Source organism: Eublepharis macularius, chromosome 4 (assembly GCF_028583425.1).
Source record: "Eublepharis macularius isolate TG4126 chromosome 4, MPM_Emac_v1.0, whole genome shotgun sequence".
Taxonomy (NCBI): Eukaryota; Metazoa; Chordata; class Lepidosauria; order Squamata; family Eublepharidae; genus Eublepharis; species Eublepharis macularius.
In genome coordinates, this window is record NC_072793.1 from 115,639,409 (window position 1) to 115,659,153 (window position 19,745).

Here is a 19,745-nt window from a genome sequence, read left to right on the forward strand (position 1 = left end):
AAGAATCAATAGCGTCATATTTGGAGAAAACGAAACTTCCAGAAATCTCGGAAGTTTGGAGAAATAAATTGAACAGTGAAGTAACGGACGAGGAAATAAGTAAGGCAATACAATCTGCAAATCTAGGAAAGGCGCCAGGGCCAGATGGACTTACGGCTAAATTTTATAAGACAATGGCCAATGAACTGGCACCATTCCTAAAAGAGGTGATTAATGGAGTTTTAAGGGATCAAAGAATTCCAGACACCTGGAGTGAAGCGAACATATCATTGATCCCAAAAGAGGGCCAAGACTTGACTAACGTGAAAAATTACAGACCTATATCGTTACTTAATAATGACTATAAAATTTTTGCGAAGATATTGGCGGAGAGACTGAAGGGGTGGCTCTCGGAGGTTATAGAGGAGGAACAAGCAGGTTTTTTGCCAGATAGACAAATAAGAGACAATTTAAGGACAGTGATTAATGCTATTGAATATTATGACAAGCGTTGTGACAAAGAGGTTGGTTTCTTCTTTGTTGACGCTGAAAAGGCGTTTGATAATTTAAACTGGGACTTTATGTTTGCCACTATGGAAAAGCTACAATTGGGAGAAAGATTCATCAGAGCAATTAAGGAAATTTACAGAGACCAGACTGCAGCAATTGTGGTGAATGATGAAGCGACCAAGAAATTGACTATAAGTAAAGGAACAAGACAAGGTTGCCCGTTGTCTCCACTGTTGTTCATTTTAGTATTGGAGATCCTGATGATACAAATACGACAAGATGAAGAAATTCGAGGAATAAAAATAAAGGACTATTCATACAAGGTCAGAGCATTTGCGGATGATATAATGTTAATTGTAGAGGACCCATTGGAGAACATGCCAAAAGTGATAGATAAGATTAAGGAGTTTGGAGACTTGGCAGGTTTCTATATTAATAAAAAGAAGTCAAAGATACTATGCAAAAATATGACTAAGCAGAAACAACAATTATTAATGGAGATAACGGACTGTGAAGTAACAAGTAAGGTGAAATATCTGGGAATTGAACTGACTGCAAAGAATATAGATCTATTTAAAAACAATTATGAGAAACTATGGACTCAGATAGAGAGAGACTTGATTAAATGGAACAGGCTGAATCTGTCATGGTTGGGTAGGATTGCAGCAGTTAAGATGAATGTGTTACCAAGAGTAATGTTTTTGCTACAGACAATACCAATCATCAGAGACTCTAAACAATTTGAAAAATGGCAGAGGAAAATATCAGATTTTGTGTGGGCAGGCAAGAAGCCTCGAGTGAAAATGAAAGTTTTACAAGACGCAAAAGAAAGAGGCGGAATGCAACTGCCCAACTTGAGACTTTACCATGATGCAATCTGCCTAGTGTGGCTGAAAGAGTGGATGACGCTAAAGAACAAGAAATTACTAGCCCTAGAGGGATATAAAAAAATATTTGGATGGCATGCATACCTATGGCATGATAAAGTAAAGGTGAACTCGATGTTCCTGCACCATTATATATGGAGAAGTTTATATACAATCTGGAAGAAGTACAGAATTTACCTACAAGAAGGAACTCCTTTGTGGGTAGTTCCATATGAGGTGATAGATCCGAGAGCTGTTGATAATGAGCAACAATGTTTAACTTATAAAGAAATAACTAGAACTGAAGCATCCAAACTCAGAATGAAGACGCAGGAGGAACTATCACCTTACTATGACTGGTTCCAGTACAGACAGATCAGAGACTTATATAATTCGGACTCTGTAAAGGGAGGTATACGAATAGAGAATTCGGAACTAGAGCAGACCCTTTTTAAAGAGGACAAGAAAAGAATATCTAAGGTATACCAAGTACTGTTGAAATGGTATACTGAGGATGAGATAGTAAAAACACAAATGGTGAAATGGGCTATAAATTTTAATAAAGAAATAACAATGGAGGCATGGGAATACTTGTGGAAGACTACAATGAAGACAACGACATGTACTAGCATTAAAGAGAACATTTACAAAATGATTTATCGTTGGTACATGACACCAAAGAAGATTGCGCTAGGGAATTTGAACACTTCTAATAAATGCTGGAAATGTAGGAAGCATGAGGGTTCCCTCTATCATATGTGGTGGTCATGTGAGGTAGCTAGGCAGTACTGGGGGGAAATAATAAGAGAAATGAGTGAAATTTTACAATTTCAAATTAATAAGAACCCAGAACTCCTGCTACTAAACCTGGGTATGGAGGGAATTCCAGCTCATCATAGGACGCTGATATTTTATATGACAGCAGCAGCTAGACTTTTGTATGCGCAAAAATGGAAAGTACAAGAAGTGCCAACTATTGAAGATTGGATCTACAAATTGCTGTACATGGCAGAAATGGACAAGATGACAAGAAAACTGAGAAATCTGGACTCAGGGCAGTTTAACACAGACTGGGAGAAGCTGAAACAATATTTAGAGAAGAAATGGGAGGTGGGAGGAGAACTGTGGCAGTTTGAGAACTACTGAAGTACAATAAAATGTAGAGGGGGGTGACTTTACCGGGGGGGAGAAGAGACAAACGTGAACTTCTAAGCAGTTAGATTAATATATATACAGATATATACAGACTAATAAACAGAATATCGATAGAAAATAACTAACCATAAGGGCTGAATATAAGGACTGATTAACTAATAATATTTTCTTTTTTGGTAAGACTGGTATAATGTACCAAACTGAATATGTTTATTTGAAGATATGTATGAGTCAAATTGATTGATTATGTGATGATAGTTATATAGAATTATTATTGAAGGGAAACAGAAATATTAAAGTAATTATATATAACTAAAAGAATGAGTAACATATAGAGCATAAGTCAAATTGTTTGATTTAAACGAATGTATGATCTATATGGTTTATGATTTATAGAAATATTTGAAATCGGAATTATGGAAATTGGGATAAATTGTTTATCCAATATGGAAACAATGACTCATAGTTTGGGTATAGAGTATTAAAAATAGTTAAGAATGTATTGCTTAGAATAATTGGGAGATTATATATTTGTTAGATAGAGGAATTTAAAAGGAGTAAGGGAAAAGGGACAAAGGGTTGGAAAACTGTTGGAAGTCAACAAAAAAGGGGGGGGAAGGGAGGGGGTTAGAAATGGAAAATGGGAAAATTGATTGTAATGTATAAATAATTGATCCTAACCCAATAAAAACTTTTCAAAAAAAAAAAAGAGAATTTTTGTACTTCATTACAGCTTCGCTGTAGTAAGTGGCCATTTCCACATTTTTATTTTAGTGGCACAGTATTGTTATTATGCCGCTTTACTCACATTAGTGCACATATCCTCATAATCCAGCCATGAAAATCCTGTCATGCTCCCATTATTGTCGCGCTTTCTCCGAGAACGTAGATTTCCCACTTTTTCTGCTTTGAAACGTGTATTTAGTGCTATTTTTGGCATGCATGAGAACACTTAGAAACACTTTTCCAGAGAATGCCCACTCAGCCACTCCTCCTTTCTCGGTTGGTGCTTCATTAGAACAGTTGCTCCTGCCCACAAACTAGAATCCTACAAGCCTCTGCAGACTCCTGTCTAAATTTCCCCCCAACCTTTTTTTTTAAAAAAAATGTTAATTGAGCTCTTGCTCTCTCTCACTTAAAAGGAATCCATTTCATTTCCTGTTTAAAGCAATTTAGATTGTGGATCAGATGGGCAATGAAACAGAGAGCTAGAGACAAAACACACACACACTTCTTTCTTTTAACAATATTTCTGGTGATTTTAATGGTGACTAAGGGAGGGACAAGTGCAGAGCTTGCAATTTGTAATACAAAAAAGGGATTCTTAAATCACGGCTTGATTTTAATTAGGTTGATTCATCAGATTTCTCCTGACCAAAAAAGGGGTTGAGAACTGCTTACTTAAGATTTCCCCCCTTCCAGCCTGCCACTGTTTCAAAATAGTGTTTACTACAAAGAAAAGTGGGCAATCCTTCCTCCCACCTCCCGCCATCAAATCACAAACAAACTGGGTGGGGAGGGGGAGGGAAGCAGCTTGGGCAGACAGCCTTTTTACAGCTCCACTGCTCGTTGACAGGGAGTTACGGAGCAAGCCTGGCTTCCTCAGATGCCGAGGATAGAGAGAAAGAGTCAAGAAAAAGAACTTCCAAGCTAACTAGCGACAAGAGAGCAGAGGGAAGGGGAGCCCACGATGAGCAATTTAAATGAAATTGGTAGGCAAAATAACATCCTATCACAGGCTTCCTTTGGGCTGAGCTGTTTTCAAGCTTACATATCAAAACTGCAATATAGCACAAATCTGAATATGGTTTTTTTAAAAAAAGAAATGGATGTGAACGTGCTTTCATCAGCTGTGACACAAGCTCATCCACCACCCATTATAGCATTTTTTGTGTGGCATGTGAACTTCTGAAAGCACAGCGCAGCCACAAAAGTCAAGAAACTCATTTTAGAAGGGAAATGGTTAGTCCACCTAAATGGTTAACTTACTAGGATTTACCAGGAATTCTCTCAGGACCAAGTTAAAATTAAATCAAGAGAGGACTTAGTAGCAGAAGGGCACGCTTGTCAGTGGTTTCCATATATGCAAATTTCGGAGAGATTCAAATTAGACAAGAGTCATTATGACTTTGAGAAATCTAAAACTGAATTTGAAATTGCCCTTTGTACAAATGATGAACATGTTATTTCCAAAATGTATAAACTTTTATTGAGGTTTGAGACAGAAGAAGAGCAAGTAAAAGAATGTATGACTAAATGGGTGAAAAATTGTGGACATGATATATTAATGGAGCAATGGGAAAATATGTGGACAAGAGGGTTGAAATTTACATTAAGCTCTAGTATTAAAGAACATTTTTTTAAAATGATGTATCGTTTGTATATGACTCCTGAAAAATTGGCTAGAATGTATAAGGGGGCATCAAATGTATGTTGGAAATGTGCTAAACAAGAAGGGACATTTTTTCATATGTGGTCGACATGTAAGAAAGCAAAGTTTTTGGTTGCAGATACAATTATCGATTCAGAAGATTTTGAAGATTAAATTCAGTTGAAACCAGAGACTTTTATGTTGGGAATAATGGACAACCAGTTGGAAAAAAGCTTTAGAACTTCGTTTTTATACTTTATTACAGTGGCAAGAGTACTTTATGCACAAAAGTGGAAAACTCCAACATTGCCTACAGTGGAGGAATGGTGGACAAAAGTTTTGGAGTTTGCGTCAATGGCAAAACTTACTGCATTGATTAGAGAAAGGACATTAGTTAACTTCTTGACTGAATGGAGACCGTTTATAGACTTTTTGCATGAAATGGATAACAAGAATTTGATGACATCTGGATTTATGGATTAAGAAACATGAACAATAGAAAAAAGAGGGGGGTTGTGACTAACCTAGAATAAGTGTAACTCTAGAAATGATACATACTTGTTGCGGAGAAAATTGGAACTCAACCTGTAGTGTAATTTAGGTTGTTTTCCTTTTTTCTTTTTAAGTATATCGATATCCTAGCTTGATGCTCATGCTTCACTACAGTATTTAACTACTTTAAATCCACTTATAATACTTACGGGTATGTAACATTTTTTGGTGTGTGTGTGGGGGTTGTGGATTTTGTAGTATAATAGCAGAGTACCCAAGCTTCACAAAGGTGTTTGAATAAAGCGAAGTGTGTTGATGCTGAAAACTGATGAAGTGAATTTTGAAATGTAACATTTATTGAAGAGATTTTAAAAGGAAAAGATTGTAGTGTAATAAATAAAATGAAAAATATGTAGAACCTTTTTTTCTTTCTACTGAAGGACCTCTTTCTAGACCTCATTGGTGGTTTTCCCTTCAGGTGCTAGGATCACCAGGCTGCTGGTTGAGCTCACTTTGGAGCAGGCCACATAGAACTGCCCATGTGAGAAGCAGTCCTCCCTCAAGTCAATTCCTGCCACCTTCAGTATCTGCCCCTGGGACTTGTTCATCATAATAGCAAATCAGGCCTTGAGGGGGAACTGCATTCTCTTGAATTTGAAGGAGTTCTCTGATGGTATGAGTGGTATACATGGTATGAACATCGACTCCCCCCCCCAGCACTGCCGGTGAATAATGTGGCCTCGATGATGTTCCTGTGGAGGCTTTCACTCATAGTCTGGTGCCATTGCAGAGTTGGGGTGGGCTGAGGTTCTGGAGCAGCATCACTGGAGCCCCCACTTTGAGGAGAAGCTTGTGGGCTGGGAAGCTAGGAGGGTTGAGCATGCTGAGGAACTCCACAGGATAGTGGACTGCATTATCCATTTGCACCACTGAGTCTACAGATCTGTACTCCATTTTGAGTGAGTTAAGTTGTGTTTCATTAATGATGGCAGCCTTGTCAACCTGGGGGGTCAGAATGGCACGCTTGCACAGCCAGTCCATGGACTTCTCTGTGATAGTGACGATATCAGGGTATATCGTGGCTGTTAGGTCTGCTAGGGTCATCACTACTGTGCCCAGGCCTGCAGAGATGGTCACTTTTCCCTTGTCTCGGGACTTGCTGGTACTTGGTCACTGCTACTCAGTGCACCACAGGAGTATGATGTGCATATTTCTTTGCCGCATCTCTATGTTCCTTCCTCCTTTTAGCATTGGTGTATCTTGTACAATGTCTGCCAGGAGGCTTCTTGGCGGCAGTAAGAGATTATGGTTGCAAGAGGTGTGAAGTGGAGCTGGACTGAGGGAGGGGTGGTGTGGTGGGCACTTTGGCAGATTCATGTGAGAGGTTCATATTGAAATGGTCCCTAGAAAGGTCGTGCACCATCTCCCCATGAACATTTAAAAACTCAGTTGCCATACTGACTTTTATATAAAATCCCCTTTCAAGAATCTTGTACTGTCTTTCTTCAACTGTTTGTAGTTTCCTTTACCTGACATTTACCTCAGAACACAGAGTTCCTCAGCTGACCCATCAGGGAGGGGGAGGGTGCGAGCAGGCAGGAGCCTGCAAGCCACATGGGAAAGCCAGGCCCCACAGGGAGATTGGCAACCCTAGAGGGGAAGGCTGGGAGGTGTATTTTTACCGCAAAATACATTCAATGATTCCCAATAGCAACTGTATACTCTTTAGAATGTTGGGGAGATGGCCAATCAAGGAAGCATATGCAAATGACCTCAGGGAAGAGTGGCAGTTGGGGGGGGGAGCACCCTGCCAGCCACACAGGGAAGCTGTATCCCTATGGGAAAACACATTTTATGCCTTTTACCCCCTTAGGGTGCAAATTTCTTAAAATCCCTTCTTAGTGAGCCTCTACATCACAAAAGGAATGTTCTCCCCAAATTTCACATTTCTAGGCCCAGGGGTTTGGGCTGGGCATTGATGAGTCAGTTAGGACACTTGTCTTTATATATATAGAGAGAGATGTATTGTTAATGTGTCTTATGTTTAGAATGTTGTGTTTTTTCTTATTCTCTATGTTTATTGTTTATAGTTTATAGTTTAAATAAAGAAAATTTTACCTGTAAAGACATTTGACTCGGCATGTGAATGCTGCATCATGAAAGCAGGATTGGAAATGGTGCTATACAAGTGCAATAAGGCAATGTGGAAACAGCCAGTTACAGTCAAACCAGTCTAAACCAAATTTAGAAAATGGTCCAACCTATAGCCCATCTTAGGTTTCTGAGGAGCCATGTCAGCTAACCACAGGCCATCTATCAGCTTTAATAAACAGAAGTCTGGTTAAATGAAGCAGCGTAGCTTGAACTAACCTGTAGATAATAAGTCTCAGATCAAAGGTGTTGCATTTAGTGGAGCCCACCTGAGACTTCTTCTGCATGAAGTAACTTCCAGTAGCAAAAAACATTAATAGACCTTTGAATACTACTGCTGGTTTTCTGTGGTGGCATGGGAAAATGTATGATAAAATCTAAATAATGTGAAGTGGGCTTAAAATTATATAGGGCATATGTGAAATAGGGAATGTGGCATATGGTCTTTCTTTATTCTCTGCTCTTATGACTACAGTCTTGAGTATTAACAATACAGAAGATCAGAAAGCAATTGTAATGATAACAGTGGATGATGATAATAATAACAGTGAATATTTGAATACTGTCAGAGTAATATTATGGATCAGTTTCACTAAGATAAAATGGTTTTTTAAGTTGCATGTTGTGCTGCATCTATGAAACTGATGTAGACCTACCTTGTAAGTGACTTTTTTCCGTAGAGGTGTAGCTGCTTTAGAGATGGGGTTGACAGTTCCAACCTCATCTCTTGAACAGATCTCCACCCATCCTCTTTGCCAGGACTTTCAGAACTTTCCAAAATCCCTGCTGAAGAGGTACAGTTGTTATTCCTTAACAGGATCAGCTGGCAGCTGCAACCTCACCTCTTAAGTAGCTCTGGCCCTACTCCTTGAGTGCTGAATGAAAGGATCCAGGGACCAGTGGTGGCCTGCAGGCTGAGGTAAAGATGCTCCCCCCCTAGCAATAGATTACCATCATATGTTTGTAAGAATAGAAATATGACAGCCAGTTACATCAGTAAGCTTTCTTTTTTCCAAACAGATAAAGCCTGCCCTCTTAGCAAGGCTGAAAAATCCAGGGACATTTCAGCTTGTACTGTTGTTGGGGGACATCCAGTTTCATTCCAGTACATCTCCATTCTGTTGAGATCAATTTTTGTAATTATAGAATCATAGAGTTGGAAGGGCCTTTACAGACCATCTAGTCCAAACCCCTGCGGGAACAGCCCAAAGCATCCCCAACAAGTATTCATCCAGCCTCTCCTTGAAGACTGCCAATGAGGGGGATCCCACCACATATACATTATATAAACATTATATGATTATACATATAATCAGTCTGATTCTCAATGTGGCCCCCCACCTATGAATACTTAAATCTGGAGATTGGGACCATAGACAAACAGACAGCTGATTCCACTGCTGAATTACTCTGATTGTGAAGAAGTTTTTCCTAATGTCCAGCTGGTACCTTTTGTCCTATAGTTTCAAGTACTATCCTCTGTTACCAATAGGATCAGCTCCCCTCCTTTGCCTAAGTGACAGCCTTTGAAATACTTAGAGAGAACAATCAGTCTCCCCTCTTCTCCAAATGGAACATTCCCAGATCTTCCAGTCTTTCCTCATAAGGCTTGGTCTCCAGACCCCTGATCATCCTGGTTGCTCTTCTCTGCACCCGTTCCAATTTGTCCACATCCTTTTTGAAATGAGGCCTCCAAAACTGCACACAATACTCCAGGTGGGGTTGACCAACATGGTATATAGTGGGATAATGATATCCTGTGATTTGGATGTTATGTCTTTGTTAACACACCCCAAGATGGTGTTTGCCTTTTTCACTTCTGCATCACACTGACTGCTCATACCTAGCTCCCATCCACCCATTCCCCAAGATCATGTTCACACATACTGCTACCCAGAAAGAGCCGGGTTTGATTCCCCACTCCTCCACTTGAAGCCAGCTGGGTGACCTTGGGCTAATCACAGTTCTCTGGAGTTCTCTCAGCCCCACCCACCTCACAGGGTGTTTTGTTGTGGTCCCGATGTAAACTTGTCCACAGCTGCAGGGTATACGGTATACTCCTGCAGAGGTGAGGGGGTCTCTACTGTCTTTTGCCCCTCACCTCTGCAGGAGTATACTGTATACCCTGCAGCTGTGGACAAGTTTACATTGGGACCACAAAGCGTAGCATCCAGACAAGAATAAAAGAACATGAAAGACACTGCAGACTTGGACAACCTGAAAAATCAGCAGTGGCTGAACATAGCCTAACTCAAACAGGGCACAGTATTTTATTCCAGGACACCAAAATACTGGACAACACTTCCAACTACTTTGTCAGACTGCACAGGGAAGCCATTGAAATCCACAAACATAAGCAAAACTTCAACAGGAAAGAAGAAACCTTAAGAATGAACAGAGCATGGTTTCCAGTTCTGAAAAACACCAGGCTAACAAAACATTCTATCCCTGACAATAGCCCTGCAGAGAAGATTAGCACATCAAGTACCAATCCATATGCAAAAGAACCTCCTCAGGATACAGTGAAGCCTCCCGCCATTAGCATTCCACACCCTGGGAAACTCTTACAGGATGACTCAGCTCAACCCCACCCCTCCTGAGTAGATACAAATGACCTACATCTTTTCCACACTGTGACACTGAGAGACTTCTGTCTTTTGGTGCTACACCTCTGAAGATGCCAGCCACAGCTGCTGGCGAAACGTCAGGAACTACAATGCCAAGACCACGGCAATACAGCCCGGAAAACCCACAACAGCCATCGTTCTCCGGCCGTGAAAGCCTTCGACAATACAATGATAGTATACTTTGTAAACTGCTCTGAGTGGGCATTAAGTTGTCCTGAAGGGCGACATATAAATCAAATGTTGTTGTTGTTATTGTTATTATTACTGTTGTTATCCATCATCCAATATGCATGCTTTGCATTTTTATTACCCAGGCAGAGAACTTATTCATGTTAAATCACATCTTTTCCAAATCTGTCCACTTTCCCAGCGAGTTCAGATCTCATTGAATTATGTCTCCATCTTCAAGGGTGTTTGCCATGCCTCCCAGTTTGGTGTCATCTGCAAATTTAATAATTTTTTCACACCCTCGTTCAGATTATTTATTAAAATATTGAAAAGCATTGGGTGCAAAACTGAGCTCTATCGCACTCCACTGGACACCTCCCTCCAGTCAGATGTGATGCTATTCACAATTACTCTTGGGTGGTTATCTAGCCAGTACCCTACACATCTAACCATTCTAGAGTCCAGTCCACAGTCCTTCAGTTTACCCATCAGAATATCATGAGGAACTCTGTAAAAAGCTTTACTGAAATCCAAATAAACTACCTCAACAGCATTCCTATGATACAGTAAGCCTGTCACTCGGTCATAGAAGGAGATGAAGTTGGTCTGCTAGGACCTGTTGGGGACAAATCCATGATGACTTCCCATATCACCAGTTGTCCATCAGATGCTTGCAGATTGATGCCTTTAATATTTTCTCCAACATTTTCACTTGGACAGAGGTCAGACTGTCTAGCCTGTAGTTTCCAGGACTGTCCTTTTTCTTGAAGATTGGGGTGACATTTGCCCTCCCTCCAGGCTTCTCCCTCATCACCTGTCATCCTAGAGGCCTGGAATGTGATTGACAGTTCTTTAAGCATCCTTGCATGCATCTCATCTAGCCCAGGGAATCTGTACTCATCTAGTGCATCAAGGTGCTTCTCCATAACTTCTCTGCCCATGTCAACCAGCAGCCCCAAAGTCATCCCTTGCCTACTACCATCTCAAGGTGGGCCTATTCTCTCTTTCAGGGAGAAAACTCAGGCAAAATAGGCATTGAGCCTTTCTACCTTTTCTCTGTCCTCTGTTAGAGTTTCTTCATTTTCACTCAGCAATGGGGGTATCACCCCCTTTACCTGCTATTTGCATTTCACCTATCTGAAGAATCTCTTTTTGTTGTGGTGAGCCCCCCTGGCCAGTCTTGGCTCATTCTGAGCTTTGGCCTTTCTGATGGCTGCCCTACAGTACCTAGCTATCCCCTCTTCTTTAGATGCATTTCTTCCCTCCATTTCTTGAGCATCTCCTTTTTCTTCCTTATCACAGAGCTTTCAGTTCATCCATATTGGCTTCTTAGATCCTCTACTACATTTCCATCTTGCTGGAATGGTGATCGCTTGAGTCTGTCTTCTCATATTTAGAAAAAGATGTCATGCCAAGAAACACATTTTAAAAATACAGGCTATTCTATTTTTATGAACAGCATGTGCTTGTAAACATAAATATTTAAATGAAAGCTTGTTTCTAAGATATGTAGCTTAGCCTTTTCAGTGCTTCTCTTTCCCCTGCTCACTCCCAATCCTTGATTAATGTTAGGGTAGAAAACAATTTACCTGTTTCACACACCATTAAGATCACCCATTAAACTATGTAATTCAGAATCAGCCATTATTTTACAAGCCACTAGAACTACTATGTCAAATGCTGGGCATTGGGCATGTGTGTTCTCTGCATGGACAAAGCTTTACAGTTTAATATTAAGGTATTATGAAATGTTTTAATGATTGTTTTAAGTAATTACTTTTTAATGTACAGTGCTATAGGAATCTTTGTCCATTCTTTTCTATGAATATGTTGGTACCTATCCAGACTAAATGGAATTGCCATGTAGCCTGCGGCTTTGGTAGATAGTATTCCCCCATTGTGATTAGTGAAGCACAAACATATTGGTAGGAAGAAGTCCCTGTGCAACATCAGTACAATCCTAAGCTCCCATGGGCTTCAATATATACCCAGAATTTTATGTATGAAGAGCTTACACGGTTTCTTATATAGAGAATGGCAGATTGGAGAATGCCAAGCAATATGGGGAAGGCAATGGCAAGCCACCCTGTAAAAAGTCTGCTAAGAAAACGTCGTGATGGGTCAGTAATGACTTGGTGCTTGCACAGGGGACTACCTTTACCTAAGCAATATGGGGCTCAAACCAGGTTCCCCACTGGTTATATTCAAATGTCGTAAACAAATCTCAGTTTGCTTTTGATAGGCATAAACCTGGTTAATAGTCATACGTGCTTCATACCTCCTCCACTCATGCAGCATGTGGGGAAGGGAGACTGAAGATGGAAGTTTTCAGCTAGCTCCAACTGATCATGTCTAATGACAGGTGCCTGAACTAACTGGTATAAATTTCCTCCCCAGTAACATGAGTTCTTATCTATGGTTGAAACTTAAGTCCTGCTTTACTAACTACCTTATCCTTAGAGGAATGGTCCAAGAGGGTAGCATGAGTAGCAATTTGCGCATTCATACTGGCTCTTATATCTAGAGAGCCAGATCCAATTCTAGCATTGAAGTCACCCCCCAAGATAAGATGCGAATTGGGGTGGTGAGTTGTTAAGTCTTCAATGACGGATCCTAAAGAATCCCAATAGTTTACATTAACATATTTAGAGCTGTTTGGAGGGATATACGCATTAATACATATAAGGTTACCAAAATAAAGTCCTTTGATTAACAAGGTTTGAAAATTACCTTGACAACTATTTTCCAGTACTAAGATTTCGACATCCAGATCCACTGTTATTAGAATTGCTAGACCTCCAGCACCACGACCTTTAGAGTGGAATTTTATTGCTGGAGCTGTAATGGCCCTATACCCCTTAATAGACGGCTCCTCCAAGACCTGGCACCAGGTTTCCTGTAAAAAAAGTATATGATAACCTTGCAAAAGATTGAGAAAATCCGGGTCATGGAGCTTGTTCCTCCAACTCCCAAGGTTCCATGAAAGGAAGTTTAGTTGTCAGGCCTCAGTTGTTATCTTATTTAGATTGTCCTCAGGATCTGAGAATACACAACCATTTTTAACAGACGGTCCAGTTGCCTGTTGTCCATCTCTTACGGTCACTATTGACTTGCTGAGTGGACACAGACCATGAGTCTTCTGGGTAGGATTGGAGTTTGAGGGCCTGATTGTCTGATTCATAAGGGACTCATGGGTCATTGTATCAGGAGCAGTGAGCAATGATGGTTCAGCTTCAGACAAACAGTCAGGAGATTCAATGACTTGGTGACAGGCGACAAGTGCTGCTGTTGAAGAATCTTTTTGGATACTCAAGAGCCTCATTCTTAGACGTTCCAATTTGACAGTGATCTCAGTTTGTTCTGTAGATGGGAGGCTTGAAAAAGAGTTTAAGAGGTCCTCTTCTATTGTGTTTTCTGGTGAGAAGTGTTCCTGTTGTTTTGGTTGTTCGAACTCCGTAATCGGGTTTGCCCTCAGGACCAATGCCATATCATTTACTCCTCAGGTGTTTTGCTCTCCCCCAACTGGTGTAATTTATTAAAAGCCAATACGTAACTGTATTTTTGGACTAGGTCTTGCCTACCAGTTGGTCCCACTATTCCATTACTTCACACCTCTCTAGCTTGACAGCAAGTGTTCCTCATGCATACTGGGGAATAAATATGTAACATATATAAAATTCTAAGTAAATAATAAGTATTTATTTTTGATTATTTGATTATTTAGAACAAGAGTCCCCAAAGTGGTGCCTGTATGTGACATCATGGAACCCACCAAGTGTTTTCAGAATGTAGTTGGGGCCAGCAGAGTTTCTGATTAGCCATTGCAGATCTGATTGGCTGTGAAGATTTTCTTTTAAAGTTGCTTCAGCAGCAACTGCCACCACAGCACAAAGATCTTCACTATACAGCTGAAGATAAGTTGGGTGTATGCAAGAAAATATTTTTAAACAGTATGTTCCTTTTTAAAAGCATCCTGTTAAACAGAGCTTCTGCTTGAATGTTGAAGAAGTACTGTTAGAGTTAGGCATGATCTTACTCCCTTACAGTTTGTGCTTGGCTCTGCTTCTGATGCAGCCATTTTGTAGTTGTGCCCACCACCTTGTGTCAGAATTCCAAAGGTGCCTCAAAAAGGTTGGGAAGTCGAGGACCCCTGGTTTAGAAGATGTGCATGCTGCCTCTCCACACACCTACTTCAAGTGGATCACAAAGAAAAGATAATATAACAATAAAATAATAAAAAAGCCTAAGAATATCAACATTAAGACAAATTAAGTGCCCAGTAAGGATGTAAAATAGCACAAAGCAAGTATTATGCATCCTGAAATATTATCCATAAAATAGGCCATGAAATATAACTAAATAATATGAAATACTTCAGTTAAAAGTTTGGCTAAAAAAAGTTTTGAGGAGTCATATAGGTGCCAGGTAAGCCTCAAGGGGCAGGGCATTCCAAATCACTGACAAGCCCTGTCTGTAGTTGCCACCCACCCCACCTCTACACTTGTAAGCAAAGACAGCAGGGCTTGGGCATAGGGTCTTTACTGATAAACTGACCAGTAGGTTGGAGCAGTCTCTTCCCAACTCAAATAATGAGCCTCAGTCCCTTCTAGCTTGGCCATTCATCATGCCCTTGACAATGTAGTTTCTTATGATTGCCTGGGCAGGAGGGACTTGTTATTCTGTATAGCTGCAGAACTAGAAGTTTATGCTCAGCTGTCTATGCTGCCATTTCTCAGAGGTAAGCTAATGACCCATCCTGGGCCCCATTCTTCCCTCCTGCCCAATGTAGTATAGGTGATTCTGCTAGCCTGGTTCAACCCTTCCATCCAGAGTCCTTTGAATATTCATAAGTATGGAGGTATCAAGCAGCTGATACAACTGCAAGCAGTTTGGACACCTTTCAATCCACCTCCTCCAATACTTTGTTTTCTCTTTCAGCCTTTGCTTTCAGATGCAGTACATCACACTCAATCTTCTAACAATGGTTCAATTTCAATTGGCAGCCCTCCATTATTCATAACTGCCATGTAAGATGCCTTTGAATATGAATTACCCATCCCAAGGTTTCTCACTCTTTTTCATTCTTCTTTTACAGACCCTGCTATTGTGAATGGAGTCTATTGGTCTGAATCATTAAACAAAATATTTGTTGACAACTTTGACCGTGACCCTTCCCTTATATGGCAATACTTTGGAAGCGCAAAGGGCTTTTTTAGGCAGTATCCAGGTAAGAAGACTTTTTTGTTGTTGCTGGGCCTGTTTTGTTTCCATAGGAGTCATTCTAGTGAAGGAAACTGGAAGTCTAGTTTCAGTGTAAATAATTCCTTCTTTCTTAGACTGGACCTGCCAATCACTGATTATAACAACAGCGATGTTTTTCTGAGATCATGTGAGAGATAATGCCTCTTCGGCAGTCCTCTGAACACCAGAGCTGGGAAGCAATATCAGGGAAGACCATGGCCTCTGTGCCCTTTGTTGGCCCTCCAAAATAACTGATTGACTGCTGTGTGAAACAGGTTGCTAAACTAGATGGACGGCTGGTCTGATCTAGCAGGGCTGTTTCTATGTGGAGGGCTTTTCAAATTATAGCAGCGTCCACTCATTAATTATTATTGCCAACGTACCTCTACTAATATGCCACAAAAACATTTTTGGAGACAAAGTGCTATTCATAATGCATATACTCTCTCTCTGTCTCTGAGGACCAAACCACATGGGACAATTGGTTATCCATGATCTGATCACATGATGTGTAATTCAGTTGCAAAAAGCAGCTGCAGAAGGCACCTGATATGGATTGGGTCAGTGATACTGGTGATAGGGGTAGGGAGTTCACAGTTCACTCACATGAGCAGCTGTTTGCCCTAGGCAGGGAGAAAAAAAGAGTACACAGGTATCACCCTTTTTCTCTGCAGGAGTTTAAAGCATCCCAAGGAACTGCATGGGGAAATAGTGCAGGGAGAAAGTGTTAAATCCTCCTTTCCCAACATTGCAATTCTAGTCTGTATCAGATCACCTCCCAACACACACATGATTTATGTAGTTAAGTTGTATCATATATTCTCAGTCTCACATGTAGCTTCACCTGTACAGTGCATTTTCACTGGCAATTCATTGATGCTTTAGTGCTGTAATTACTGTGTACATCTGACCAGCAGTATTTTTATATTTGATACTCTTTTCAGCCTTGGAAAAACAGCAATTAGGGATACTGTTTCCCTGGTGGGGGATCCCCTGCTCCCACCTTCTGCCCCCCTGCCACTACTCACCTGGCAGGCTGGGGGAGGTAGGGAACAGGCCTCCCAGGCATGCTCCTGGGGCAGCGTGATGACTTCACTCCCAGGCACTTCACACTGGGCCGATTTGGGCCACGTTTGGCCGATTTGGGCCGCGTTTGGGGCCCAAATTTGCCCAGTGCGAAGTGCGTACGCACTCCTGGGCCTGCACAATGACATCATTTCCTGCTAGTGACATCAACATAAAGGTCCAGGAATGTGCGCATAAAGTGCACGCACAAAGAAAAAACAAAAAGTAAGTGCTGGGGTATTTCCCCCTCCTCCCCACTGGGAACATAAGGGGACATGGTAATCATAGCAGTAATATACATCTACAGTTGTAGAATGGGTAGGACAGAGGGAAAATACTTCACTGCTGAAGTCATTATTGGAGTAAAGTGCTGGTATTTGAAAAGGCAGGTGGGAACTCACAGTGATTATGGCTGTACGTCTCTTGATTCACTCCCCTTTTCCCCTGACACTGCTTACTATTGCTAAGAAACAGAATAATGTATGCTGGAAGATGAAATTCCCCTTAATCAGATGCTGCAGCAGCAAAAGTGCTGCTTCTTATAAAAGTGCTTACTCTGTATTGAAACTCTTTCCTTCCAGGTTGAAATTGTTCTGAGCTAAGATATCATTGGCTCATTCATATACTCAGAGACATTCTAAGACAGCAAACATTCTTTTTTGTCTTGGTGGAAACAGCTGAAACCCTTAGGACATCCCTCCTGCTGCTGCAGCATTTGAATTTTTAATAGAAAGGAAGTTTTAATTTTGCTTGGGAATTTAGCAAACATGACTTCAGGCTGTAGTCGTGCTGACTCTGCAGCTGTGGCAATAAAACCCATAAGTGAAAATGAAGGATGATGTAAAACAGATAATTTTTAGAGCACTTAATTTCCTGTTATTTTTTAAAATAATGTTAATATCACACCATTTATTCTCTGCTGCCAAATATACATTTTGCCAGTAATTACTCATTGGTATTTACCAAAAAAGTTTTGATTTAGGCTGTTAATGAATTTCCCCCCCTTTTCATGTACATCTAAGGATCAAACTATGTATTAGATGGGAGAGCCATACTCAGGCCTCCCAGCTGAGGCCACAGTGCTGGGACAGGAGGGCTTAAGCCTTTCTTGTTCTGTACCTGTCTATTTTTCTATTTCAGGGCTAATAGCTTGTGGTACAGTTCCCTTGAGAAAATGGACAGCAAGAATTAACAGAACAATTCAACTCCCTCCCCGCCACTGGTTTTTAATATTATGAGATATTTTCATAGATATTTTGATAGTATCAGAGACCTTGTGAGAATATGGATCAGAGATCATAGTGGATCAAGTCAAAATAATCTAATTTCCTTACTTTTAGAGTTTGAATTTTAAATGGAATTTTGGCTTGAATCATAGATAATGTGGATATTTTTGATAATATGGATAATAGGATACCTCAGAGTCTATTCCTTCTTCAAATAATTTTGGACATGAATGACTTCTAATTCAGGAGTGTAAGAATTAGAGCCTTCATTGAAGGACCATGAGGTATAAGCACTTAAGTTTACGTTATGCTGTCCAGAATCTTGGAAATGTATTTGGGAGATAGGGTTTCCTATCTCACTTCCGTCTCCATTTGCTTGGTAATTTTAGATACACACACCCATTTCTCAGCCTCAGTTTCTCATTTTAAACTTAGATAATTGGTAACTGTTTACTTTGTTTACATTTTAATTCTGGAAAGTAGTGCATATCTCACCAGTACTTTAAGAGCCTCAGTGGTTACCTATTTCTGGAAACAATTCTAAGTGCTGGTTCTTACTGTAAAAGCCCTGCATCTGGAACTGTAGTATCTGAAAGACACGTTCTCATACAAACCTGTACAATGGTTAAGATCTGCTTCAGAAGTTCTGCTTTTACTTTGGACATGAGATAGGGCATTCTTTGTTCCATCAGAGAAAGAATATTCTTTGTTTGTCGCCCTGCCAACAAACTTGCTTTTATTCATCCATTCTTCTGAGCATTTTTGAGCTTTTAGAACAAGATTTTTTTAGCTTTTGAATGAGATTTAAGAATGTTTTGCTGCTGCTTAAAGCTAACTGATTTTGTCAGGGTTGCCATGTTCTCCATATAAAAATGGAGGGAGGGAGTGTGGGGGGTAGGGATGTACAAGTACTTATCTGTATGCATGTGCATAGGTGCCCCTTGGTGATTACATCATGTCTAGCAAAACCTGAAAGGGATAAGTCACACTAGGGCCAATTCAGTAAAAAATTGGACCCAAACAGATTTTACTGAATTGGGCCTGGCAGGACCTATCACATCTGGGATATGCTAGAAATGATGTAATCAGCTGGGGACACAGGAGCACACACATCTCAGCTTGCCTTCTCCCATTTCCCCACTGGCCAGGTGAGCAGTGTCAGGGAGTGGAGGCTGAGGGTGGGGATCCCTTGACAAGATTGGCTTCTGTTGATTTTGTTACTTGGTTGTTTTTGTTTGTTGATTGTGTATTGTTAGTATTTATATTATATTTTAATTATTGTTTATAAGGCCACTTGAGCACTGTTAGCTTATAGGCAATGTAACAACCTTTTAAACAAAGAAACAAACTAAAATATATTCCTAAAGCTGGAGAGGTGTTTGATATATCTCCATGCATGATCTGCACATCTCAGTTATGTGCAGATTCAAATTACTTTGTGTTCAAGGAAACAAAGATGGGATAAATTTGTCCTGCAAAGGACAGCATCCTTAATGCTGTTAATATGAGACCGTAGTTAATGCTTTCCATGTAATGTGATTTTTTAAAAAAGCCATATCACTGTGTTGCTTAAAAAAAATTAATATGGGGATCTAATCTCCCAGTTCTCTGTGAAGATCAGTATATTGCAGAAACTATCCTCGTTCTTAGGTCAGCTGAAAAAGATTCCACAACATGGCTGTTGCAATGATCTTTTGCAAACAATGTTTTAGTCAATCAGATCAATCAAAAATAGCAGTCTTCTCTTCCAAATATCAGAACTAACATTCTGATTTGCTATAATCCAATGTTTTCCCCTCTCCAGGTATTAAATGGGAGCCAGATGAAAATGGAGTCATTGCCTTTGATTGCAGAAATCGAAAATGGTAGGTCACAGTCACCCACTAAGAGTTTC

At 40.4% G+C, this 19,745-nt stretch overlaps 1 protein-coding gene across 1 annotated transcript in view; it reads left to right on the plus strand.

Moving 5' to 3' along the window:
* Positions 1-19,745, plus strand: part of CACNA2D3 (calcium voltage-gated channel auxiliary subunit alpha2delta 3) — a 1,057,886-nt gene that overhangs the window by 462,654 nt on the left and 575,487 nt on the right. Inside the window, exons 6-7 of the mRNA XM_054976383.1 lie at positions 15,415-15,546; positions 19,656-19,716. Of these exons, the coding sequence (XP_054832358.1) occupies positions 15,415-15,546; positions 19,656-19,716 (193 nt within the window). The remainder of the gene's footprint in view (positions 1-15,414; positions 15,547-19,655; positions 19,717-19,745) is intronic.